A 27,416-nucleotide genomic window follows, 5' to 3' on the forward strand; every position below is an offset into this window, starting at 1 on the left:
AGGATCTTTTCCATGACTAATTTTGAGTTCTTCAACGACCTCCATAGGTTCTTCCATCAATTCACAGTCCAAGTTCAACACCATAATCCATGTTTCCAACAGCCCCCAGGTCAAAATCTAGAGTTTTAGGATTCAAAACAAAGCTCTGCTTCGAATAGTAGGAAAGCTCAACTCTCTACATGTTCAGATTTGAACCTTCGTCAAGGTTCCTTCTATTTTTTGTGCTTCAAATTCTTCGTCAGCAAAGAAGTAGCATTGGAATCTTCTCATGTTGAAGATTTTTTAAGAATGTAACTCATTGGAATTAAAGCATTGCAACCATTTGAACAGTTTAAGCTACTCTCTCTGTTGACATAGTTAATAAAAAATACCCGATCTTGTTATTGAATTACAATTTTGCATATGAAATTATTGGAGAAAATTGCCATTTTAGAATTGGGATTTAGGGGATATAACAAAAATCTAAAGACTCAAAACACAACTTGATTTTACACAAAATGCAAGATATATTACAGAAGAAAGTAAGCATTTCAAAATAAAATTCGAATAAGCCGTAAACAAGTTTAAAACAATGGAAAATTAACTAACCTTAGGTTTATAAATGTGCGAATAATTCTCTCTTTTTCTTTCAAAAAAACTTGATTTTCTCTTCATCCTCATCCCCATCCCCATCCCCATCGATTCACTTTCTTCAACCATGATTCGAGTCTATAATCAACAGTGTTGAGTGAGTGGAGTCTTTAATGTGTGGATGAATCGCCTTCTTCTTTGAGTAAGTGAAGATGCTTCCTCTTTGCTGGGTGAATCGTGTGCTATGCGGGGTGGTTTGAGGTTTTTCTTTATAATCAATTGGTTTTGGGAGCTTTTGGAAAGATTTTAGGGCGTATTAATTACTGCCATTAGATATTTTAATTTGTTTAAAGTGCAGCAATCTAATTTATTCATTTTTACAGTAGAGGGCCTAATTTCCTCAATTAATTAACTTCAATTTTTTTATATAATGAATTTAAGCTCTACTGAAAAGTGAAAATAATAATCAATTTTAGTTTGACTCTTATTCACCCATTTACCATATTTACAAATTCTGTTTTCCATGAATATCTAGATTCTACACAACTCAAGTTTCATCAATAAACCCCCCCCCCCCCCCCCCCCCCCCCCCCCCCCCCCCCCCCCCCCCCCCCTTTTTTTTTTTTTTTTTTTTTTTTTTTTTTTTTTTTTTTTTTTTTTTTTTTTTTTTTAACTTGTACTCTTATATTACTTATAATGCAATGAATTTCGTTACTTTTTTGGAGTTTGAAATTTTGATGTAAATTTATATTCCAATAATTTCTACTACTGTCATTGTCATATATGGTGAAGGGTATCTTAAATTTTCAATAATATTTTTTATTGTGTTAAATTAGGGATGTTTACGAGTCGAACCAGCTTGAGTAAAATATGCAAGCTTTTTTTGGGCCCGCGCTTTTGCTCCACCAAAAAAATTAAGCTCGGCTCGACCTTTCATCTCAGGCCTTTCGGAGTCGAGCTGGGCAATCCCCCCCCCCCCCCCCCCCCTCTCCTTCAACCCAGCACCCCTCAAGCATAATTTACACGACAAACTAAGAATAATCAGGTAATCAATCCTAATACGTACAATAGAATCATATAATGAACCAATTACTCCTTTTTAATCAAAGATGCATACCAAGGGCCATGAACACTAACAGAAATCTTGGCCGCGGCCACCAATACTGAGGCAGCAGCCACCACTTCATCAAGGAGCAAAGCCGCCCCCGCCTTCTGCAATGCCTTTTCTGCCAGTTCTCTTCCATCTTTACCGGTTCCCCCAAGTACGACTCCTCTGGCAGCCAAATATATTGTGCGAGACACCATGTTAAAAACAGCATCCTCTTGCTGCAGATTTTTAGCCAACATTCTTGCCATAATTTCCTCCATTGACTCAAGCTTCATGCCAATTGACTTCTCCAAAGCTTCGCTGAGTACTTCAATGATATCTTTGATACCGGCATCCTTGCTAGAGTCAAGACGTGCAGAAAGTTTTTCAACGCTGCTAGAAAGAAGGTTTTCCATGTCTGCTTGGCTTGTTACCTTTCGCTGACTCACGAGAGCCTGTCGCAAGACTAGAATGCTGCAATCACATAATGGGTGGGATTAGCATAAGGAAATTGGAGATGACAATGTTGGACAATTGGAACGCCTAACATCGTTATGCATTCATATTTTTTTATTAGAGGGTGGGGGTGGGAGGGGCTTTTTCTTGGGGGGTGTGTGTGTCTCTCAGTTTTCTCAACTGTGAGAAAATTACCATATATCTGCGTGTAGTACGTTTAATCCTTTTTTTTTCCCGTTCATTATAGCTATTGAGGTTGAGATTAGTGCTTAATCCACAGGCAGGGATATGGGGAGAAAAGAAGATAACTCAATCACCCTTGAATTCCTCAGACACGTGCATTGCCCTGCCGGAATGGAAAGAGGGGTTAGACATACCTTGTTGCAATCACAATGATCTTCTGAACCCGAGACTGAACGGCTCTTAACCTGGAGAAGTCGAGCTTCATAGTTTCAGGAAGCTCATCCTCTTCCAATCCATGTACCCTGTTTACCAACTTTAGCAAGCCCAATCTCACCAACACATCAATCTCCTCTCCATTGCATTCTGAAGCGTGGTCGATGTTCTCTGTAAGCAAGATTCCGTGTTAAAACTAAGAGGACAATACAAAACAAATTCAACAAAAATAAGGGTGCAAATTGAATCTAAATGGAATTAAATCTCGAGTCCAGAAATCAACCTGTCAAGCTTGCAGCATAGGAGGATGAAGAAGATGCATCAACTGGATTAGAGCTCATTTTAACTAATGAACTTCCACCAGTTCGAAGAGTGATGGATGGAAGGAAACCCAGAGAAGAACTCTCTCTTTTGTTTGTCAGTAAGGAGAGAGCACTTTTATGTTCATTCCATTCCTGATCTTTACTGCCATTCACAGATGAGAGCCAATTTGCTGTTAATGGTAGAGATGTGAAGGCATTAGAAGGATGTCCATAATGCTTGGTGAAAGCTTTTCCAAGAAACTCTAAAGCCCCTGGCCCTTTCAAGATAGGCTCCAACATTCTTATACGGGCCCTGCTTATTTCTTGTTTGAGTTCCTGTTTCAAGGCAGTGTCAAACTTTGATTGTAAAGGATATATAGAATACAGCAAAGACTATGGCCAAAATAGACAGTATGGACATCTTTATTATAACTATAATCTCATAATAAATTTCTGAATAAACCATTTCCTCCTAGCTCATCAACCAATATTTGTCCCTGATAAGACAGTTTTATCTAGAACGACACATTCATTGAATTTATTCTATAGGAATTCCTCATGAAACTTTCATAGACAAAATCGGCTCTTTTATTCATATCATTCAGGCACCCACAAGTGGCATACAAAATTGAGGTTCATATAAACATTTTCATAAAACAGATGACTATAGAATGAACAAAGCAACTCATTCATCAGAGAGATCTCTAGCACTGTAATTGTATGACTCAAGCTATACTGCCATATGACCCTAGAAAGCAGTGGGACCGAGCAGTGGCAAAGCAAGCTTTCTACATGCAATGGAGTGAAAAACCAACGTAAAGAAAACAGATATAAATACCTGTATCTGTTCTAGAATAAAACGCAAGCCCTTAATGAGTGCAATAACATGTGAATTCTCTGAACCGTCACTGGCCCAACATATCTCAGTCAGCTCTTTCAAAAATTTCTGGTGTTTTCCCTTCAATTCATCCTCATAAGCAGGAGCAGAGAGCTTCTGCAAAGTGATCAATGCGAATTCGAGAATCTTTCGCATGTAACCAATGTCCACTTCGCCTGAATTCAACACCTAAGAGGGTAAAATTTAAGAGCACATAGAAGCTTCATCAATTATGTACAACAGATGAGAATGGACATAGCAGTAGCCAGGCATGAAACAAAAAGAAAAATAGAAATATAACTATGATTAATGGTCACCTCAGTGAGAATTTCCAGGTCGATAGCTTCAATAATTTCTTGTCTCCAACTCAGAGGAGCCATTGCACAGATTTCATCGCTCACCTCCCTCATCAACTCAACAACACGACTGTAGTTAGACTTGTCCTTTTTCACAGACTCCACGATGCCATCCCAATAAGCCTTCTTCATAGTCTCCCTAACCTTTGCCTGAACATTGATCAATCAAAACTCAGTGAATACTCATCTTCTTGCTAAATGGAGACCGATATATATCTTGGTCTGGTAAAGCCTCATAAAGAAATAAGGGAGAGAGTTGTTAACTGATACTACGAAAACCATGCACTAACCATGATGCTGTCTCGGCCTTCGTCAGCAGAATTATGACTATTAATAAATTTGAGGTTCTCCCCATGGACACATTCATTCACAATCCTCACATTCTCCATGTCCAACTTCTCACTAGAATATTGGTATGGGCTACCGCTAGAAGTTGAGGAACTAACTTCCTTGGGATAAACTTCGTTGCTAAATAAAGATCGCACTACAGGGCTTCGCTTCCGGGTATTTTCAGTCAAATCATTTGTTTTCTTCAAGCTATCAAGAGGAGGTGGGGAATCAGTAGTTGGGGATAAAGCTAGCGTAGATAACGGGTTGATTGGTCTTCCATTTTCCCTTGCCTCAAAGAATTTCATTCGTGTGTCAGAAATTGCATTTTCCATACGTTCGATGCCAGCATCTCCACTGAGGTGTAGAACTTTCTCCCTCAAAAGCTTCTGATCTTCATTGACCTGCATTACAAATGATAATAACTCACCAAAACAATTGATTTTTACCCAGAATTTTTGCTCACGGAGGCCAAAAAGTAGTAGTCTTAAAATAGTGGATTTCTTCTGACAAAATGTCCAAATGAAAATTTGGAATTGCCACTTAACTTTCACAAAAGTTCCCCAATTGCCATTGAACTTTAAAAGTTCTCACCAAACAATAGAACTCTAAGAATAATGGATTTCTTCTTACAAAATGTCTTAACGAAAAAATTAGGGTGAAAAGTCCCAAATTCTACTAAACTTTCACAAAATGTTTCACAATTGCCATTGAACTTCAAAAGTTTTCTCCAAGTTGCCCCTGAACTTTTCCAAGATGTTTCTCAATTGCCAATGAACTTTAAAAGTACTTGGAATTGCCACTAAACTTACTATATAGAACTGACGTTATGAATTTACCAAAATGTTATTCCATTTGTCATTCCATCTACCGTGTCATCTAATCCGTTAACTTTTTAAATGGAAAGTGGCAGAATAGCGGATGAAACAACATTTTTTGTGAAGTGTCGAAGAACTTAAAAAATTCAATGGAAAATGAAAAACATTTGGAGAAGTATATTGTCAACTCAAAGACACTTCAAATTCAATGGCAATTGGAAAAATATTTAGAAAAGTTCAATGGTAGTTGAGATATTTAACCGGAAAAAATTAGAATGCAGTTCCAGTCTAAAATCCCTTTCTCTGGCTTTTCTTCTCTTTCAAATTATCATGCATCGAACTTCCAGAAAAGTTGCATTGCATAGAACTCAGAACAAAATGTTTATGCACCAAAACAGACCAATCAATGAAACAAAGAATTTTAATTTTTACAACTACATTATTCAGTTTTGATCTGTCATCTGGAAGAAGAAAACGGGGCTGGGAGGTAACCTGTTTTTGTATAGCCTTCATATCATGAGTGAGAGAACCACTATCTCCATCAGGAGTCATCTTGCAGGTCTGAATCATGGAGAGTTCTAGCCGACAAGCAGCCTTGACCAAATCTTCCTCTAACGACCTAGCATCTTTAACCTTCCACACCACGAAGCTATTCAAAAAGGAACACCATGCCGAATCAAATTCTCCAAGTTGAGACCTGAAAGTCCTACACCCTCCCAGTAGACGGTTAGACAACCCATCAGAAACTTGTATAGGTCCATTTAGTGTTATCTTAATCAGCAACTCTAACTCCTTCACAAATTTCTCAGCTGATTTTGCCAAGGCAATCTCACGCTCCCCACGACCACTGATAACGGCATCTGGATGTCCCAGTATCATGTAAGCACAAAGTACAACTCTCACTTGGTACCTTGATAATTTAGCAGGAATTTTCGCTGCTTGCCTAATGGATGCAGTCATTTTTTCCTCTCTACTTGAGATGTTTTTCCTAGGTGTTTCCCTCTTTTTCGGGGAGGCCACTCGCTTGAGAAGATGATCAATATCATCCAAACTAGAAGTATTAAGGGCAGATCCAGCGTTTCTTGACAAATTAAAGCGACTTTCTATTCGGTCGAGTAAAGCTTTCACTGTACGAAGGGTGACAGTTGACTGGATAAGAAGTGCAAACTGCTCAAATGGCATTCCCTTCACAGATCCCTCATTGATGTTCAGCTGAATATAAGCTCTGGCAAGATGTGTTGTAGTTTTTCTTGACGTCATGAATTTCCTCCAGCACCTGCAGAAAACAAGATTATCCTAGGAATGAGATAAAATAAAAAAATAAAAAGTTCATCGTGCGTGATGATATAAAGAACAACATTTCATAGTATTAACAAAATTTTTAAGAGATTCAATGTTGACTAGACTCGGGAATCCCATTCATAATAATTGATAAGAAAGTAAATATGCTGCATGTACCTTGCTAATTTTCTGGAAAGAATGTCAGCCTGCTGGTCTTGCATGTTATTCCAATCATAACAAACAAAATTCTGTACCCTTCCTCTCTGCTTTAAATATTCTGCTCTCTGTCTCCTTGCCTATTCACCATAAAATCCAATTGTTAAAAATGACAAACAAAGACAAGACCACCAAGCCTTAATCAACATGGAACTATGAGAATACCCTTTGTAGTCTGTCCTCTAGCTTGTTCTTCATTTCCTTCCTCTCAATATCTCGCAGGTGAGAAATGGACCTTGCTACCTTCCGGACCTGTGAGACCCTAGCACGGACCCTCCTCTTCTCTGCTTCCAGCAATGCCAGTCGCTTCTTCTCGGCAGCTGCACGCTTTTGGCATATTGCAGTGCACACTCGTTCTTTATACTTGCTCTCCCTTGTCATCCTTCGAAGCAATGATTGAGACGTTCTCTCCTTTATTGAGGCCCTCCTTTGCTTATGAGCCTTAAGGATAAGCATTCTATTGACCTCTGCCTGCTGAACCCGCATTTCAACCTTTTTACCTAACTCAGCACGTTCCTTTCTGAAGCGCATTTCTGCCTCTATTTTAGCAGCTTGCCGCAATTCATCAAGCTTAGCAAGGCGCATCTGTGCATTTATCAGAATGCTCAACCTGCCAAATTAAAGAATGGAATAAATATGTAGCCACAAAATCCTTCATATTTGAAGTTTCTAAGGCCAGATATCTAAGCCACCTTTCAGGTCTGGGAAGTATATCAAGGTGCTAATTATATTAGGGCGAGAAAGGACGAACTAGATGAGTTCATGAGCAATATGAAATTCCAACTAGTTCATATGCATGTTATCCAGTGCGCTAGCAGATTTCAGCTATATCAATTGGCTTAAATTGGAATCAACAGAAGAAAAGTTTACCTTTTCTCTTCAGCGGCTTGGAGCTTAGCCTCAATGCGCTGCCCAAGATCATCTTCATGAGATGAACATCGCAAGGGGCTTCTAGGCTTTGGCCTTGCTTTGCTGGACAAATTCTCGTAAAATTTCTGTAATTTTATTTAATGAAATGAAATCAGTCGTGTTATAGCATGTCAGGTGACGAAAAGTTCATAAACAAGTAGACAATATTGAAGCAAACGAGAAAACTGAAATTTAATAAAAATTTTGGAAAATTAAAAAAAAAAAAAAAAAAAAAGAGAGAGAGAGAAGAGAGAGAAGTGTGAATTAACAGCATCCAAACATATAAAATAAAAGAAGTGCAATACAAATCAAAAAATAAGGCAAAGTGAAAAAATAATTCTACCACCCGACTCTTACCTACCTCAGGGTTGAAGAAACCCAACCCTTAATAGATAATCTATTAGTTTTCTTTGTGTGGGAGAGAGAGATATAGAAAGTCAAAACGTTAAAAAAGAATTGGGAGAAATGAAAGACGTTCCAAAATCAAGAAACATCAAGAAAGCTCTTTTCTGATAATTTTTACAAACATTTATCGTTGTAATCCCAAAAAAATCATACCCAACTTTCCTATAATTATCACGACTTCACAAAAATGGCTAGCATATTAGTATCTCGCAAAGTAATTTTTAATTGCTGTCGTTAATATTAAAATAAAAAACTCTAAAAACTCAATTCACGCTTTATTTCAATAATTTATCGCGAAATGAAACGATGAAAAATAGTTAATTTTACTGTACTAATTGTTAATTATTACATGAACGTTAAGATAAATAACTTCTTATCATAGGCTTAAACTTTCAAAAGACAAAAGAAAAAGAGACCTGACGGCGAATATCAGCGCCCCGAAGCCTGGCTTCGATTTCTTCAACAGTAGACGGTGGCGGCGTCTTGGATTCGGACAGCCTCCGACGGAGCCACGACGGCATAGTCGGTGGCGAGCACGACATCGCGCCGTCGTTCACCGGAAACTCCATCGCCACCGCTGACATCTCTCTTTCCGGAGACTCCATCATATCATGTCAACAATTTTTCACACCTTAATCGCGGAAATCAAATCAGTATTTACTAATTATACACAAAAGAACACAGTTGACAGTATAGACTGTAATTAAAATAAATTCTTTAAAGGTATTTGTGTCGATATATATGATATTTTACAGAGAGAGATGAAATTGGGAAAGATTGCAACGATTGAACTGTGTGTATTTTTGAGGTGAGTTTTATGGCTTTATGCATTTGTATTTTGTACTATTTGCAAGAGGAGAATTCAATAGAAGAAGCGTGTTTGAGGAGCGTGCGGCTATGCGTGTGGAGTAATTAGTAATTTACTTATCTGCCACGTCATCCTTTCCTTTTTGAAGAATTTTGGAAGGTTTAAATATTGAGTAATACTATTTGTAGTCGTTCATTGCGATAGTCGTCTTACGTGACATATACATGACAGTTGATTATTTGATGCATTAATATGGTAATTTTTTTATTCATTAATACATCAAATAACCACCTACCATGTGTATGCCACGTAAAACGACTGCCGCAGTGAGTTACTATAAATAGCATTATTCTTAAATATTAGAGAGTGGGTAATTTTTTTTTAAAAATAATCCCCCACCCCCTGACCCCCTCACACATCATGTGAGGGGGCCTGTATAGGCCCTGTAAACACGAGGGCATTTTTCTAAATATTAACACTGTAATTTTTGTTAGTTACACTGCAGCCTATCTGACATTCTTTCAGAAAAATACATTTTTAAACAGTGATTTGATATCATTTCAATCATTTATTTTTCAATGAAATAACATTTCACGTAAATCTATTTTGTTAATCATACATTTTTCATCAATATACTATTTAAAAATGCATATTTATGGAAATAATGTGACTCAAACAAGGGCTACATTTTTATTACAATGCAAATCCCTAATTTTTCTTATTTATACACTTATGATCTCAATTTCTTTTTAAATTTTTATTTTTATTATCAACCTTCTATTAAGTTTTACATCTTTTCTATAGAAATGATTTTCATCCAAAATATTTGGAGTGAGAGCAAAAGGACATATTTCTCTCTCGCTTTTTAAATAATCAAAATAAATGACTAATATAAAAGTTAAACAAAATATTTGTCCATCTTTTCAATGTACGTTAGTAGAATATTTGGATGAAAATCACGGTTAAAGACAAAATATGTTAATTAACTGAAGGTTAAGAATGACAATTCGAAGCCAAAAAGTAAAGGACATAAAAGTAAGAATGAGCAAATATTGAAAACCTTCTGTAAATAAAATGTGGTGCAGTTATTAAAAAAAAAATTAAAAAATTAAAAATTATAGTGGGAATATGTAAATACCCATTTTGGAATCACCCCTTTTAAGAATTTGACACATCCCCGAAGTTGGGTAAAAGGCTTCCCTCGTAAATTTTAAGTTCAAAGCCTGTTTGAATCACATTATTTCAAAAAAATGCATTCTTTAACAGTGATTTGATATCATTTCAACCACACATTTTTCAATAAAATAATATTACACTCAAATAAAAAAATCTTATTTTTTAACCACACATTTCCCATCAATATACTATTCAAGAATACATTATTAGTAAAATAATGTGACTCAAACACCTCTCAATTTGGATTACATCATCAAATTTAATATTCTATATGAATAAAATTACTGTAGCTGGGCAAAGAGAATGACTTGGGATCCGTTTGGCATGGTTTCCCTTTTTACCTTTGCTTTTTGCAGAAGAACTTTCAAAATAAACTACTTTATTTTTTATTTGATAATTAATGTTTAAAAGAATTGTCTATTTTGATAATATTTTTAGAGAAAGCGACATTGAATCAATTTCCTTTAAAAATTCTTTTAATTAAAAGCAACACTTTTATGCAATTATTAATCATGTGTGTTCGAAAGCAGCTTTTGAATCTTAAGGGTTTCTTTTGACTTTTCAAAAGTTATGTCAAATAAACTGATTTGAATTATTTATTTTTATATGTATTCATTACATAATTAATTCTTAATTTGGTTTAAAATTATACTTTGATAATTTCTCGATCAAATCAATCGTGTTAATTTCTGTAATTTCATGATAAATTTGGGTTTGTTCGTTTTTGGCAAATTGCTAGTCTAATTCGATTGGAATCGAGTCAATGAAAAGTGATTTTTGACATTTTTTATGGCATGCAAGTAAAATCACAAAGCTTACGCTACAAATGATTTCCTTCTGAAGCATGAAAATAATTGAAAGATAACCAATCGATATTGTCATATTCGATTTTATCATTATAAGCATAGAATTCTCATTAATATTAAATTTAATCTAGTTCTCATCATAATAAGATCGTATTTATCCCTATTAGAAATTTTACGTCAAAATAAATATCATATTCCGTGTGGAAATAAAAAATTATCAACTCCTACTATCATCATCTTTCTCTTTATATCTTAAGGTAATATAAAAATTGAAATACACAAAATTGACATAAAAGTAAATGTGGTGGTGAATTCTATTAGCTAAAGGGACCAATCAACTATACCCCCATAACTTCTTTTTCTATTTAATTAATAGGAAAAGTTGTGATAATTACACTTTAGTGCCTTTGTAATTGCTATGTATCATTATGCCATTTAATAAAGAATTCTTTAAGATTTCAAATTCCCCTATCCATAATTATTTTAGTCAATAAAGTTACTGGTAGTCAAAGTTTGAATATAAAAAGATAAAGGGGTGAAATAATCTATTAAATTATACAAATAAATTGCTTTTCTCATGTGGTGATAATATTTTCATCTTTCAAGGAATTTTATGAAACGAAGGTTCATTCCACAAAACTAAAAGATTAGCCGTTCTTCAATTCTTTTGTTCTCGATTTCTTACTTTGCAAATTTCTTTAAGAATTATTCTTGATGTACATTATCAAGTGGACACCCTTATGTATCCCTCATATACACCAAGAATAACTCTTTCTTTAAATTAGTTTGCAACAACGGCCTATGGATCATGGCTCCCACTTAAATTTGAAGGGACAAAAAAATTATATATATATTTTAAGTTCATAATTAAATTAGGCCCCGGAATCAGAGTTCGGATTTTGTCGATAATTGGTAATGAATCTCTATGATCACAAATGGTAAAAATATCGAATGATTAACATTTTCAAACACGCTCCTCAACTCTTTACTTGCTTACTTAACCCTTGTTTAACTCTCTTAATTTCAAAATTTTTTATTTCTAATACTTATTTTTACCACACTTTTACAGGATAAAATAAAATATTTCCCATATAAATCAATTTTTTTTTAATCACAAATTTTGCAAAAAATTACTATTTAAAACATTATTTTCCCTTAATCTCTCTTTCTAATGACCATCAAATAGTGACTTAAAAGTTAAGAAAACTGCCAATGATATGTCACGTGTCTATTAATTAGAAAAGGAAAAGTTACACCACTAACAAGTAACAACAAATTCATTTTCAAAAGTTGACAATATGCAGATGCAAAAATTAAAACATTAAACAAAAATAGAATGTATGTTGTGACAAATAATGATACCGTTATGATGCTTTTCTCTTAATCCTTGTTTGAAACCCATTTTTTTTTCTGTTGTACTAATTTTCGATCAGATATTCTTTATTAAAATAATATTACACGCAAATAAAATTTTTTTATTCTTTTTAATCATACATTTTTTATCAATTTATTATTTCATAATTCATTACAACAGATTAAAATGGGGCTCAAACAGGGCCTTAGTGCTCTTGTCAATTATTAATGGTGCATAAAGGAGCCTATGATCAGATTAATTTAAACGCATGTTTTTTTAGTGTTGAGAAATATTGCAATTATGGTTTGTATACTGTATTTACATGGTTTATTCTCTACATCACTTGTAATTTGTCAAAAATATTATTATTGTTCATCTTTGAGGAAGATTTGGTAAAATAGTAATTATGCATTTACTATCAATGAAAATTGAAAGGATAATTATATTCACACCACAATTTCTTGTACCACATTTAATTATATCTAATGTTCTTAATTTTTGTCCACTATAGCACTTATGTTTCCAACGATTTTACATGTCATTCTTATCCTCAAACTTTTCATTAATAATTATATTATTATATTTGATAACAATTTTATGTTCAAAATTTTGTTAAAATGAAGTAAAATAATTTTATTTTCTATCTTATTTTTTAAAAAAATAAATAAAAAGTACGAAAAAATATTTGTCCCTCATTTTAAAGTATAAGACCAAAATATTTTGATATAAATTATTATCAAGGACAATGCATACTAATTAATGGAAGATTTGAAGATAAAAATTCATCGAAAAAATTAAAGTAAATAATTGCTACAATCATCAAAGATTGAGAAGTTTAGCTGTAATTAAAATATACTGTATCAAATAAAGCCCTTGTTTGAGCTAGGGCTGGACAAAACTCCCGAACCGAACCCGAATCGAATCGAACCGAACCCGACGGTTCTTCTCAAATTAAATACCCGAACGGGTATTTGAATTAAGAACTGACGGGTACGGTTCGATTTTGGTTCTAGGCCAAGACCCGAAGAACTGAATCTCCTTAATTTTTTTAATTTATTTATTTTAAATAAGCAAAATTATTTTATTTTTTCTAAATAAACTTGTTAACTAGTTAATTTAATTCAAACCACAAAATATGATTTTTCTATTTCTAATTTTCAGTTCAAAATCAATTTAATCAAATTGACCTCAATTTTATCCAAATATGTTATTCTACTGTAGTGTCATTTCTACTGGAGAAAATCGAATTAAAGCTCTACAACATCTCTCTTAATTATTTTGAGTTCGCTATCTTTCTCTTCCTGTAATTTTAATAATCAAATTTATGAAGAATTCAACAAAGAGAGACGTAAAAGACACATAAGATTGGAATAGTCCATATTTTGTAAGAGCTAATATTGAACATATCATTAATTAAATTAATGTAACTTTGTATATATCAAAAATTTAATTATAATACGGAACCGAACTGGACCAAACTGAACTGAACATAATGGAACCGAACCCGAACGGTTTCATAATTAAATTTGGACCCGACGGTTCCACTTACTAAATGCCTGAAAATTTCGGATCGATTCGATTCTCTTTAGAATCGAACCGAATCGGATCATGTCCAACCCTAGTTTGAGCCTTATTTTGTGGGAAAGAATGCGTTTTTAATAGTAAATTGATGAAGAATGTATAGTTACAATTAAGTGAAAATTTAGATTTATATTTAATATTATTTTATTGAAAAATACGTGATTGAAAGTACTTTTGAAAAAATACAATTTTTAAAAGAATGAGGCTCAAACAAGGATCGAAATTCAAACTAGCCTCCGTTTGTCTCTCACTTTTTTTCAAATTTTAATGGTTGAAATAATATTTTTTTGAAAAATTTTTGGTTGAAAAAGAATGAAATTTTTTTTATTTGCTTGTAATATTATTTTATAAAAAATTATGTGGTTAAAAATAAAAGAAAGAAAGAGAATGAGGGTGAAAAGGAAAAAATTAGGAAAAATCCCAAAATATTATCTCTACTTATACCCTTTACGAAAAAAAATGGACAGATAGAAATGAGGACAATATAGTAATTATGTATTGCCATTCTGCAAAGCTAGTATAGGCGTACACGCGTAAGATGCGACACCCTCTTGACGGATAGCCATGTTTCGAAAGTACAAAACATTTCATACTCGCCCATCCTGACGATTACGTAAGGCGACTTTCCTCTGACGTCATTTCGGTGGAAGCACGATAGCTACGGTAGTCCGTTCCGCACAACGCAAACTTTTCCTCTGAAAGTGAAAGTTAGATGCTACCACGAAGCAAACGCAGGATTTCAACACGTGTCCACAGTACCCTAAGGTGGAGTTTCAATCATGTAAGTATTTGTCAATTGTTGGGTCCCACCTTTGAAAATAAAGCGAATGGTTTTTGGAAAACCTTAGGCGGGGGCCCCACTAGAAACCTAACAATTTTTGTCAAGTATTTGATTATCTTTACACTTTAAGAAAAGAATATTTGGGTGTGAATCAAATTTCTTGAATTTACATTTAAGGTTCGTTTGTTTCCCATTAATATAAAAATAAAAATAAAAAATATAATTATTATGAGCGCACACAAAAGATAAAAAAATTCAAATATGATAACTTAATGTGATAAATAACGATCATATTTTTCATTTTAAAGTCCAAATAATGGAAAACAAACAAGGGTTTAATTTCTAAAAAGATTGTTAAAATTAATATATTTTTCTTTTATCGAGTTCCCGGAAATTTCGGGGGAGTTAAATAGTCATCCTTATTTTTTGAATTGAAATATTGACACATTGAAATTTTAAAAGATGTTGGACAAAGCTAATTCTTATAAAACGTATTCGTTTACTCATTGAATCATATGTAACGAAAAAACTTTTGCTTGAAACAAGTCATATATCTCATTAAAATTTTTTCGAGATTTAAATTCACGCATGACAAATTTTATATAAAGATTCTTATAGAAGAATAAAATTAAAATCGGATCAATTGTTTTGGAATTTAAGTAAAAAATGCACATTGTTAGTCCTTAACTTATTGTTTGAGTATCAAATTTGTTATCAACTTTTATACAAGAGCAAGTTTTTCTTTAATTTATTTATATAGTAATATAATCAATCTTAAACTTAGAAAAAAATATATGAAATAATTTCAAACATAGAATTATATAATGATATGATAAAACTTAGGTCAATTTTATATGAATAGAACTCATTATGCGAGTATAATGAATTGTTAGTGATTGACTTACATTCGATTAATAAGTTGGGATCAATTATGTAAGTTATCATCGTGATAATGAATAGAAGAGAACCTAAAGTCATAAGAGAAATAATATTATACATAGAAATAATAGTTATTGCGTGATGTATAATAAATAAATTATAATGTGAGGTAGTTTGCATCTTTGTACGTCTTCGTCTTAATCATTATGTTGACTATTATTTATTGTTATTTCCAGAATTTGTGCCATAACTTGTGGGTGTACAATGTCAAACCCCATCTAATCAAAACATGTCAATAGCACTTTACTTCATACTTCCATCTCCACAAAAAACTATTTGGTTCTATTTATTAAAAACTAGGCTTAGCATTCAATTAAAATTGAATTATAAATAGTTTTACTTGTAGATTTTCCATATGCCGTGTATTGGCTGTTCAAATTAGCATTCAATTAAAATTGAATTATAAATAGTTTTACTTGTAGATTTTCCATACGCCGTTTATTGGCTGTTCAAAACCAACAGTTTAATGTGTGTGTGTGTGTGTGTGTATAGGGCCACCCTTGCGACCTCGTGGCATATAACTATTTTGTACTTATGGTTGAGGTCTATATATAGGTGAGCCATGTTAACGGGAAATATGTTAGAAAAACATCTCTCAATCCATACTTTATTCCAACAACAATTAAATCTCGATTTATATTCATATTCATCCTTTCTTTGTGTTTTTCAAGTTTTGGAGAATTTCACTTTGTACTTTGGTAAAATTCTTTACAAAGTTTGTTATAATACTTCAAATCATTTGTCGAAATACTCTTAAGTATCTCATAAATCACCGGAGACGAGGCAAATAATGTTTGAAAACAGCGATTCCGCGTTCGAGCCTTCACATTGGTTCTTGACAAATTTCTAATTGCTTCATATTGTTGTTACATATTTTTTGTTATTCTTTTTGTTTCTTCTCCATCCCTATTATTTCCAACACTATTTACTATCGTCGCTATTACTTTAGTTGCATCGAGACATTTATTTAGACGCAATAGTCTTGTCTAACCATTCAATTGAAGGAAACTTTCTGTGGCACAATACTCGATTTAGTTCAATTTTCATCCAAACTAGATCAAACTCAATCATTTCCATTTTCCACCTCCAATTGTTGGGCCATATAAGATTGATAAGTGGAATGGGACAATTTATTATCTAAATTCATTAGAATGGGGGGACCAAAAGGTCCAAGAGTGGCACGGGTGAGCCTAACTAAGTTATGGCTGGAAATAGAATAGGAGGATCATTCTTAGTGTATACACGGTGTCCTTTAGACCAAACTCTGCAAGAGATAGGGCATCCTATACAAAACACACGGCAATATGATTTTATTTATTTATTTATTTTTCATCTGGTTCTGAATTTGAGAAATTCATCTAGGGGAGAATTGTGTCACGTGTGGTCCAACAAATTATGTGTTACAACTAATTTTGGTTGAATTACAACATCACATTTAAATTGCATTAAGTGTCTTGAGACTTTATTCATCGTTACATTTGTACGTATAGTATAACTCTTTCTGTTTGTATCATGCCATTTGTACAAAGTGTATTTACAAATTTGGTTGACAAAATAAGTATTAGCAAAATTCAGGCAATTAATTTTCAATGATTTAAAAATCTGTTTTTGAAATGATTGGTGTAGATATGACTTTGTAAACCAGCTTTGTACATATAATATAACTCATTTTTATCTAGAAAATTATTAGCATGGTTTAAAATGAGAGGTAAATATCTGTTCGAAATATTGTATTTATATCTTTTTGGCTATGTAATACGAGGGATGAATAAATATTATTACTCCCCCTCAATAGAATTTTTGGATGGACATCATCATTGTGCTAATCAATGAAAGATTGACGATAAGAATGCAATAATAAAATTAGGAACACAAATAAGTGTAACAATCAATAAAAGTTATGAACCTTTGATGCAATTAAACCATGGTACCTTATAACAGAATATGGTGTCAGTATATTTAACATTAAGAATATCTCGTTTCGATTGAGATGGATGATTATACACTTATTTGGACAATCAAAAGTGGACATTTAGAATTATTTTTATTAATTGATACTTAATTTGGGTTGTATATTGATTATTTTAGGAGAAATTCGATGTTGGACGACTTATGGAGAAATGGACCGTATATTGGATGAAAAGGACTAAAAATAGAATAAATTATGGAAGATTGGGGAATAAAGTACATAGAACTGAAAGATGAAGGACTCACATTGAAAATATAAAGGGACTCGAGTTGTATAAATAACGAAAATCAGGCACCAAATTGAACAAAAAGGAAAAACTAAGATGATGGCTAACTCACACATGAGACATATAGGACATGATGGCTAATGTTTCTGATGTGGCCACTGGGAGTCTTTTATTCATGCGTTATTTTCTTGCGGGGTTTCTGTTGACACATAAAAATTCAGCCCAAATCGAACGGTCCAAGGAATGAAGCCCAAATTGGAGGATCCCCAAATCAGATAGCCCAAAGAACGAAGTCCAATCAGACAATTCAAATAGGGAGACCCATGAACGCGGTAACACCATCGCCCAAACTTGCAAGTCGCCCAGGATCCAAGCTTGCAAGTCGCCCAGGATCCAAGCGAATGGAGTGCCATGCAGTCGCCCAGAGCTGTTACTCTATTCTCGTCCAAACCTTCGAGTTGCCCAAGATTTTAGCAAATATGAAGTGTTGTGGTTATCAAGAAGCGCAGTTATCAAAGCAGTTATTAAAGCAGCCCCATCACGTTCCACGATTCAAGGAACTCAATTGAAGATGGTTGAACGACAAAGAGTAATGACAGCAGTTAGAAAAGGCAGTTCCATGACAAGTTGGTCATTACGAGGAAGGTGGGCAGTTATAGAACAATCAAGCAGTTTTTAGGCGGTTGATCACAAAGAGATCATCCAGGGAGTATAAAAGGAAGGAAAGACATAGAGCAAAAGACCCCGAATCAAAAAAACTCTCGAACGGAGAACATGTAATTTTAAATTTCTTAGTTTAGATTTAAGCACTTCTTTCAGTAACTCGTGTGCTTGCGCCCCTTGGAGGCATTCTATTTTTACTTCCCGATTGTAAAGTCATAGCCAATAAAGAACACCCCTTTTTGGGGCTTTATCTCAAGAGGTTTGTCCCTTACACAATCGTCTGATCCCTTTTTAATTGTTAGCGACGAACCCGCGCGAAATAATTTGGCACGCCCAGTGGGACAGTGGTGTTTGGTGTTGAAAATACAAAAGGTGAAACAATATGCCTCAGAGATCCGATAAGGAAGCAGCAAGTCAGGGTGCGTCCTGTCATTAGGCCGACTTACACAAAGCCATATCTTGATTGGGTAGACCAAGCATATCCATGGCCTAGAGGGTATAAAGTGCCAGAATTCTCACTGTTTACCGGTTTAGGAGAGGTGTTTACTCTAGAACACATAGGGCGATTCACATTGCAAAGTGGTGATATAACCGATTACTATAAAATGAGGCTTTTCCCTAGTTTATTAACAGGAGTAGCTTTCTCTTGGTTCATCAACTTGCCAGCGAACTTTGTTCAAACATGGCAACAATTGGAACAATTATTCCACGCTCAGTTTTATAAAACTGAGTCTGAAATCACTTTGGCTGATTTGACGAATCTACGTCAAATACCAAACGAATGGGCAGAAAGTTTTCTCCAAAGGTTCAAGATAGCAAGAAGCAAGTGTTTTGTACCTCTGTCCGAATCAAAATCGCTCAGGGCTGTTTGAGCTTTGATTTAAAAAAGAAATTACAAAACAAGGAATTTCCTGACCTTTTTCAGTTGAGTACGAATGTGATTAGGTATGAACGACTGATAAGAGAAGAAGAGCAGATGAAAAATTCTAGTAAATGGACTTATTACAAAGACCCAAATTTTGACATTCATACTATCAGCGACAAGTCATACAATTAATCAGGCCGGAATGTGTTTGGCCGAATTGGTCAAAGGAGATACTTATACTTGTCCTATAATGGCTAAGCCAAGACCATCGGGCAAAGATGAGCCCATGAAAGATGGAAACATAAAGGCTAGAACGTTCTCGTTCGATGTAACTAAAGCTGACCTTATATTTGATAAATTATATAAGGATAAACAGATAAAGTTGAGCGATAAGCATAAATTGCCAAACCCTGAACAAATTAGGGGTAAAAAATATTGTAAGTGGCATAATGCATGGTCACATTTGACTAACAATTGCTTAGTTTTTCGCCATGTATTGCAGGATGTCATTGAATCAGGATGAATTATGTTCGACGATAAGAAGAAGATGGCAGTGGATGAAAATCCTTTTCCACAGCCACTTGGAGTGAACATGGTGAAGTTTGGTTTCAAAAACAAGTTGCCAAAATTCAAGTTGGTCATAGATGATGGAGAAGAGGACCCTATACCACATCCCAGTGTCTTTGAACGAATCAAGGGGAAAGAACCAAAAAAAGACGAAGACGTCATGTGTGCAAGATGTAAAAGAGAAGTGAGTGGGAATATGGAGAAATCAGGGATATGGCAGCATCCCCATCGCCCTACTTTTTTCCCAAACACTCAGCCTGGTAGAGGGCGAGGTACATCATTCTATAGAGGACCGCCTTTTGAGAGGCAGTTCATGCCAGCAGATAATGGGAGAACATTCAGGCCGCAACCTCGTCGGTTAAATGTATGGCATTCGTTCCAGTATAATGTAGGAAGGGCAATACCCTTCGATGAGATGACTAGAACCCAACAAAGACGTTTCCAACGAAACTATGGACGAATGATGAGGCAGCAACAGGGAGTGCCACATTCTAAAGTGCCTAAACTACTCAAGGTAGCTAATCAAAATGTTCTCAAAGATAGTGAAGAGACCGGTACAGATGAATCAATGAAAGAACTGCCAGAAACTTCTTCTGGGAGATTAAAGTTTGAGCGAGACAGAAGGGATGCAGAAGATCCAGATCAGCTCCTTACTATCCAGTTCGGTACGTTACCTCCTGTCGTGGCCAATAATTACTTACTGGCCAATGAATTCAAGAATAAAGAAAAAGAAGAAAAAGAAAGGGAGGACAACGAAGGAGAGGCTTGCGTGCTGGAATGTGAAGAAGGCCAGACTTCTAGAGAGGCCTACAACGATGAAGAAGACGACGGGATGATAGATATCAAAGAAGAAATCGACCTAGAAGCAGAAAGAAGAAGGAGAGGAGTATCGCACAATACTCTGTTGAAGCAACTACATCGAGAGGGAGTTCACGAAGTAGACTTGTTGGGAGAACCATCTGGGCGTCCTTTCGATTTCTACGTACTGTACGGGACGCCCAAAAGGAAGAAGAGAGTGCCTCGCTCTGAAAAGTATGGATCACCTCCAAGAATAATGCCTCTTCCCACATGTTGAGTAACTGATGAGGAAGCATTAGAAAACAGTAAGGAGGAAATTCAGGAAACAGAGGCTCAGCGCGATATGCTGCACGTCGACTTATCACAGGGGGATAATTCGACAGAAAACAAGCAGGAAGTAGAAATAGAGGCTGCCAAAAAGGTTATTTTTAAACGGCCAGCCATGAAATTGACTAAACACTTGAGGCCATTGTATGTTAAAACTCTAGTTAACGGCATCCTTGTGGCAAAGTGCTTGTCGACAATGGAGCAGCTATAAACACCATTCCATCTAGGATGATAAGGAAATTTGCAAAGGCAGAGAGTGACATGATTCTAACAGAAGTCATCCTTACGAGTTTCAACGGAGGAGCAACTTCAGCTAAGGGAGTTATGCCATTGGACATAACTATAGGGACAACTACTAGGACCACAGTCTTCTTTGTAATAGATGGTCCTACTAGTTACAATGTGTTATTAGGAAGAGATTGGATACACGGAAGTCGCTGTATACCCTCATCGCTCCATCAATGCCTGATTTTTTGGAATAACAAGGGCGAAGTAGAGGTGGTACAGGCCGGTCATAGGCCTTTTGTCGCAGAAGCAAACTCGGTGGAAAAGTTCATGTACGAAGGAAACTATGGACGTGTCAGGGTAGTACAAGATGGGGAAGAAACTCGAGTTGTTGTGCAAAACAAAGAACCATTTTCAGTGGATGCACTCACTGAAATTTTCAGACAGATGAGACCAAATATAGTGGCCCTAGAAGAGTCAGTAATTGACAAAAGAATAATTAAGGAGTCTTGAATGAGTTTTAAGCAACAAGAGCAAATAGTCGATATTTAGGCTTTCAAAGCCAAATTAATGGCTTTCAATAAGGAATGCAATGACAAGGCGAAAGAAGAGACAGCCTCGAAAGCGCTGAAAGATAAATTAGCAGTATTCGAGTTAGAACAAAGCATTGACCGAGAAGTCAACAAGGTGGACTGTTTAGAAGAAGAAGTACTTACAAGAGAACTGGACGACGAAGTGATGCAGATCATCAAACCTGGATACGCTCAAGCACAAGACCCTCTGATCAAATTAAATATTGGCAATGAAGGAGAAGATCGCCCAACATTCATCAGCCAGATGCTCGATCAAGAGGTTAGTGATAAATTAATCGCTTTGTTAAAGGAATATAAAGATTGTTTTGCTTGGAAATATGAACAAATGCCTGGTTTAGATAGAGACTTGGTGGAACATAGGTTACCAACTAAGTCTAATTTTAAACCTCATAGGCAGCCTCCTAGACGTTTTACTCCTAATGTACTCCTTGAGATTAAGAAAGAGATAGATCAATTATTGAAAGCAGGCTTTATTAGAACAGCCAGGTATGTCGAATGGTTGTCCAATATCGTACCAGTACTAAAAAAGAATGGTAAACTAAGGGTGTGCATAGACTTTAGGAATTTAAATATAGCTACACCCAAAGATGAGCATCCAATGCCCACGGTGGATTCTTTAGTAGATTCGACTGTCGGACACGTCATGTATTCTTTCATAGATGGGTATTCAGGATACAATCAAATTTATAGAGCTGAAGAAGACATACACAAAACTGCCTTTAGATGCCCTGGATCTCTAGGATGTTTTGAGTGGGTGGTCATGCCTTTCGGCCTAAAAAATGTAGGAGCAACTTATCAAAGGGCAATGAATTTAATCTTTCATGATATGATAGGCAAGTTTGTTGAAGTGTATGTAGATGACATAGTGGTCAAATCCATTAAAGAAGATGACCATTTCGAACAGTTAAGATATTCGTTTGAGCAAATGAAGCAATATAAGTTAAAGTTGAATCCTTTGAAATGTGCATTTGGTGTTAATGCAGGGAATTTTCTCGATTTCTTGATACACAAAAGAGGGGTTGAACTTGATAAAAATAAAGCGAAGGCCATTTTAGAGGCCAAACCACCTAACAACAAAAAAGAATTGCAAAGATTTCTAGGCCAAGTAAACTTTTTAAGACGCTTTATTTCTAACTGTACAGGGCGAACTAAAGTCTTTTCGCAGCTCTTAAAGCTGAAAAATTAGGACGAATTCGTCTGGAAAGAAGAATATCAAAAGGCTTTTGAAAGCCTGAGACATATTTATCAAGTCTACCAGTGTTGGTGTCACCAATCCACGGACGGCCAATAAAAGTATATGTATCGGCTGAAAAAGAATCAATAGCTGGAATGGTCGCACAGGAAGACCAATTTGGTGAAGAAAGGGTAATTTACTACTTAAGTAGACGGTTAACAAAATGTGAATGTAATTACTGTGCTATCGAAAAATTATGTCTTGCATTGTATTTCACATGTACAAAATTAAGGGCTTATTTACGGCCCGTAACCGTTTATTTAATTTCTAAAGTAAATTTAGTTAAGTATATGTTCTCGCGCCCTATTTTACACCAAAGGGTAGGCCTTTGGACATTAACTTTATCAGAATTCGAGATACAATATATACCTCAAAAGGCAGTCAAAAATCAGGCTTTGGCTAACTTTCTAACCGATCATCCATGCCTTGACATACCTGAAGAAATTGAATTAGAAATCAATTCGTTCGAGTTAAAACCTTGGGTGTTGTATTTCGATGGGTCGAAAACCTCTAAAGGTGCAGGAATAGAAGTAGCATTGATTAATCCTGTAGAGATTTGCTACAAGTTCGCATTCACTTTAGACAGAATGTGCACCAACAATCAGGCCGAATATGAAGCCTTAAAAGTAGGCCTAGAACTAATGATAGATATGGGAGTAAAAAATGTGATCGTTAGGGGCAATTCTCAATTCGTAATTCACCAATTGATTGGTGATTTTAAATGCCAAAGTAATTCCATTATAAGTTAATATGAGATCGCCCAAGAATTGTTAGAAGAATTTGACCAAGTAGAACTTCAATGCGTTAATAGGATATATAACGACGTGGCAAATGAGTTGGCCCAAATGGCCTCAGGGTACTCAAAGATTTTGAATTGGAAGTCTACTTGTGAGTATGGAACCATATTGCCCATGACTCAAAGAAGGGCGAGAAGGATTGAACTTCACTGCATACAAGATGGAGATGCAATGGATTGGAGAATAGAGATTAAAAGGTTCCTTAAAGAATCTAATGGAGGGATTAGTAGGAAAATGAAGCTGTGTTTGCTGAACTGTACACTAATAGATGAAGAGTTGTTTAAGAAACGCTCTGATGGTATATTGCTAAAGTGTGTAAGTTTGCAAGAAGCCAGGACGATCATGGCTGAAGTGCACGAAGGGATATGTGGAGCTCATCAAGCTGGCCAAAGAATAAGATGGTTAATTATTAGGAGTGGATATTTTTGGCCAAAGATGGGAGAATTATGCATTCAGTATGCAAAGAGTTGTTTAGCATGCCAAAAGCATGGTCCAATACAAAGGGCTCCAGCACGAGAGATGTCACCTATTATTAAACATTGGCCATTCAAGGGTTGGGCGATAGACCTGATAGGGAATATTTATCCCCCATCGTCCAAACAACATACTTTTGTTGTATTTGTAACCGACTATTTCACCAAGTGGGTAGAGGCGGTACCTTTAAAAGAGATCACCTAAAAGAATGTCATAGAGTTTATCCGTGATCACATCATTTATAGGTTTGGAATTCCACAAACGTTGATGATGGATCACGGAATATCTTTGAATGGGGATCAAGTGAACAAGTTTTTGAGCGAGTTTGGGGTTAAATTAGTAAACTCCACACCATATTACGCTCAATCCAATGGACAAGCAGAATCTTCTAATAAGATTCTAAAAAATATAATCAGAAAGATGATAGATGAAAATGTCAGAAATTGGCACGAATGTCTGAATAAGGCCTTGTGGGCTTATAGAACATCACCTCGGTCAAGTACCAAAATTACTCCTTGCCAACTTACTTATGGACAGGAGGCTGTTTTGCCTATGGAAATCAACGTGCAATCGATTAGAGTGTGCTTGTAATATAAGTTAAATGATGATGAGTATACCGAAGCACTAGTTCAAAATTTATTGGGGTTAGACAAATTAAAGTTGGATGTCTTAGATAGATTGCAAGTTCAAAAATAAAGAATGGCTAAGTTTTATAATAAAAAAGTCATAGCCAAGTCGTTCAGCCTGGGCGAATTAGTTTGGAAGACGATACTCCCTTTGGATAGTAAGGACCCAAAGTATGGGAAGTGGTCACCCAATTGGGAAGGACCATACAAAATAAACAGTGTGTTGTCCAATGGAGCGTATCATTTGGAAGATTTAGATGACACCAAGCATGTGAGATTCATTAACGGCAAATATTTGAAAAAATATGTTCCTTCTTTATGGGAATGTGAACAGATAAAAGTATAATCAAAACATGTTGAACGATTAAGGATAACAAGGTCAAAGCGAAATATGTTCAAATAAAGTCCTTTATTATCAAACGTTCATTACAAAGATGCAAAATACAAATAATGGATGCTCTACAAATTACAATTAAAAGTAAGCTAATCTCCCGTTCGATTGTCGAGTAAGAGGGTGGACTGGCCTCGCACCGCCTTCCTAAATGCATCGCTACAATGACGGGCAAAGAGGCTAAGAAGCACTCTCAGCAAGCAAAGTAGCCCGCAAGCATCCCAAAAATTGCCTTCTATCATCGAACCCCTTGTAAAGAACAAAGAGACGATGGGAAAAACTTTGATGGGAAAAACTTTGCTGCTGGCCAAAAAAAATATTTCCTATATCTCTCATACCAAAAGTGATATCAAGACAAGTAGTAAAGTGGACGGACCAAACAATCCATCTTTATAGAAGACGAAGGTTTTTGATTGATTGTCAGAATGCCAAATAATGGCAGCAAATTGGGTTTGAAGAAGAGAATGAAAATGAAGATAGAAGATGGAAAGTGCGAAGCATACGTGCATTTATAGGGGGTGGAGATGAAGAGACAGAATATGAGCAGCCACATTCTGCCTAGTAAATGGAATTAAGTAGCCCAAAGTCTTGAGAAAAGAGATGGAAATATCAAGAGAAAATGTGCAAGATTTTTAGCACAAAGCAGTTAAATGCTTGAAGGATTGGCGATTAAAAGACAAATATCAAATAAATGCACAAGAAGTTAACATAGATGTTCATTAATGATGAACAAAGTTACAAAGGGAAAGTCAAATGCGAAATTATGAAAAAGAAAAAGTTAAGGCGCTATATGTCTTAATTACAATCCGCCCCATACTGAACGAATTCTTTCCCTAAGTTTTTCCCGGTCCTCGTTCTGCCGAGAGGAAGTGATGTTCAATTCGGCCACGATATCATCATCAACTTCCAACTTCTTGTACTGTTCGACCAAAGACTTAGTTCGCTCAATTTCTTGGGAGGCGTTACGCTTTTTAACAGCCATTCTCTCCTTGCAGTCATCCATTTTGACTTGAAGTTCCTTCATCTGAGCAGCCAAACTAGCCATCAAAGTGTCTTCAATCATGACTTCGAAAGAGATTTCTTTCAACTCGTCCTCAGCTTTATTGATCTCCAAACGTAAAGACTCTTTTTCAGATACGGTGCAAAGATATTGAGTAATTTTGGCCTTCAATTCAACATTCTTGGCCAGCAAGGAGAGGACCTCGGAATGGATAACTTTCAACGTCGCTTTAAAATCAGCAAAAAGATTGAGCGACGGAAGTATCAGTGCTTGGTCCAACTTCACATTCAAATGCTTAAGTTTATCCTTATGTCTGACAGCACTAGCCTTACCAATGTCCATATCCATGAAGGACACTTACTCAAATATCGACTGCTTGAGGAACTGAATCTTCCTCTGAAGAAGTAGCAGGACGACCAGCTGGAGCAGGGCGAGATGTCTTGACTTGCCCCCAGGAAGCGAACAAGTCTTGGATGGAACGCACAATCTTATCAGCATCGTGCAAAGAAAATTGCCAATATATTAAAGATTCTCACTACAACGAACAAGATGGAAATAAAAGCGAAGCATAGATTACATCATTAATAATCTTGGAAGATGGCATATCCTCAGCCAAGTCTGCCACCTGTGGCTCCACCATTCGTGAGGACTTCCCCTTGTCTGAGCGAGAAGATGTTGCCACAACGGGCAGACTCATAGGAGCATCTGTAGAACTCAAAAGCAACAAATCAGAAACCAATAGCACAAGCAAAGGTAAAGCATAAAAAAACTGAATTACCTTCTGCTTCAATATTTGGAGGGTTGATTCCCTGGAAAAAAAGTGGCACATCCATTGGTTGTGATGAGGATTCTGCGACTGAAGGTGTATTTTTAAGCGTAGTCCCTTCATCAGCTGGTTTGGATGAAGCAGCCTCAGTGGAGGATGATGGAACAGGAGCTGCCGATACCAAAGCCTTTAAAGGAGAGGCTAAACTTTTCTCAGAAGTCCAAATAAATCATCAGCACACAGAAAAGTTTCAAGTATGGAAAAGTATACTTGTGAGTAAACCAATTTAATTACCTTCCTCCTGATGATAAGAGGGGTATCATCATCATCATCAACATCAACATCATTCTCCAGAATGGGAGATGCTGAGGCTGACCGTTTGCGGCTCGGGGCACTTTTAACTGCAGTAGGCTTGGCAAGGAGAGAAGAAGATGGACGAGTAGACTGTTT

At 35.7% G+C, this 27,416-nt stretch overlaps 1 protein-coding gene across 1 annotated transcript; it reads right to left on the reverse strand.

The window, feature by feature from the left end:
- Positions 1-1,024: 1,024 nt before the first annotated feature.
- On the reverse strand, positions 1,025-8,827 carry LOC111409838. The gene is made up of 12 exons (XM_023039920.1): positions 8,417-8,827; positions 7,557-7,681; positions 6,852-7,296; positions 6,648-6,766; positions 5,682-6,465; positions 4,335-4,775; positions 4,006-4,194; positions 3,650-3,877; positions 2,793-3,147; positions 2,491-2,680; positions 1,561-2,131; positions 1,025-1,140 (listed from the first exon to the last, which is right to left on the reverse strand). The coding sequence occupies exons 1-11, from the start codon at positions 8,606-8,608 to the stop codon at positions 1,660-1,662; spliced, it is 3,540 nt and encodes a 1,179-aa protein (XP_022895688.1). The 5' UTR covers positions 8,609-8,827; the 3' UTR covers positions 1,025-1,140; positions 1,561-1,659.
- Between the last annotated feature and the right edge of the window lie 18,589 nt (positions 8,828-27,416).

Source organism: Olea europaea, chromosome 15, assembly GCF_002742605.1.
Source record: "Olea europaea var. sylvestris chromosome 15, O_europaea_v1, whole genome shotgun sequence".
Taxonomy (NCBI): Eukaryota; Viridiplantae; Streptophyta; class Magnoliopsida; order Lamiales; family Oleaceae; genus Olea; species Olea europaea.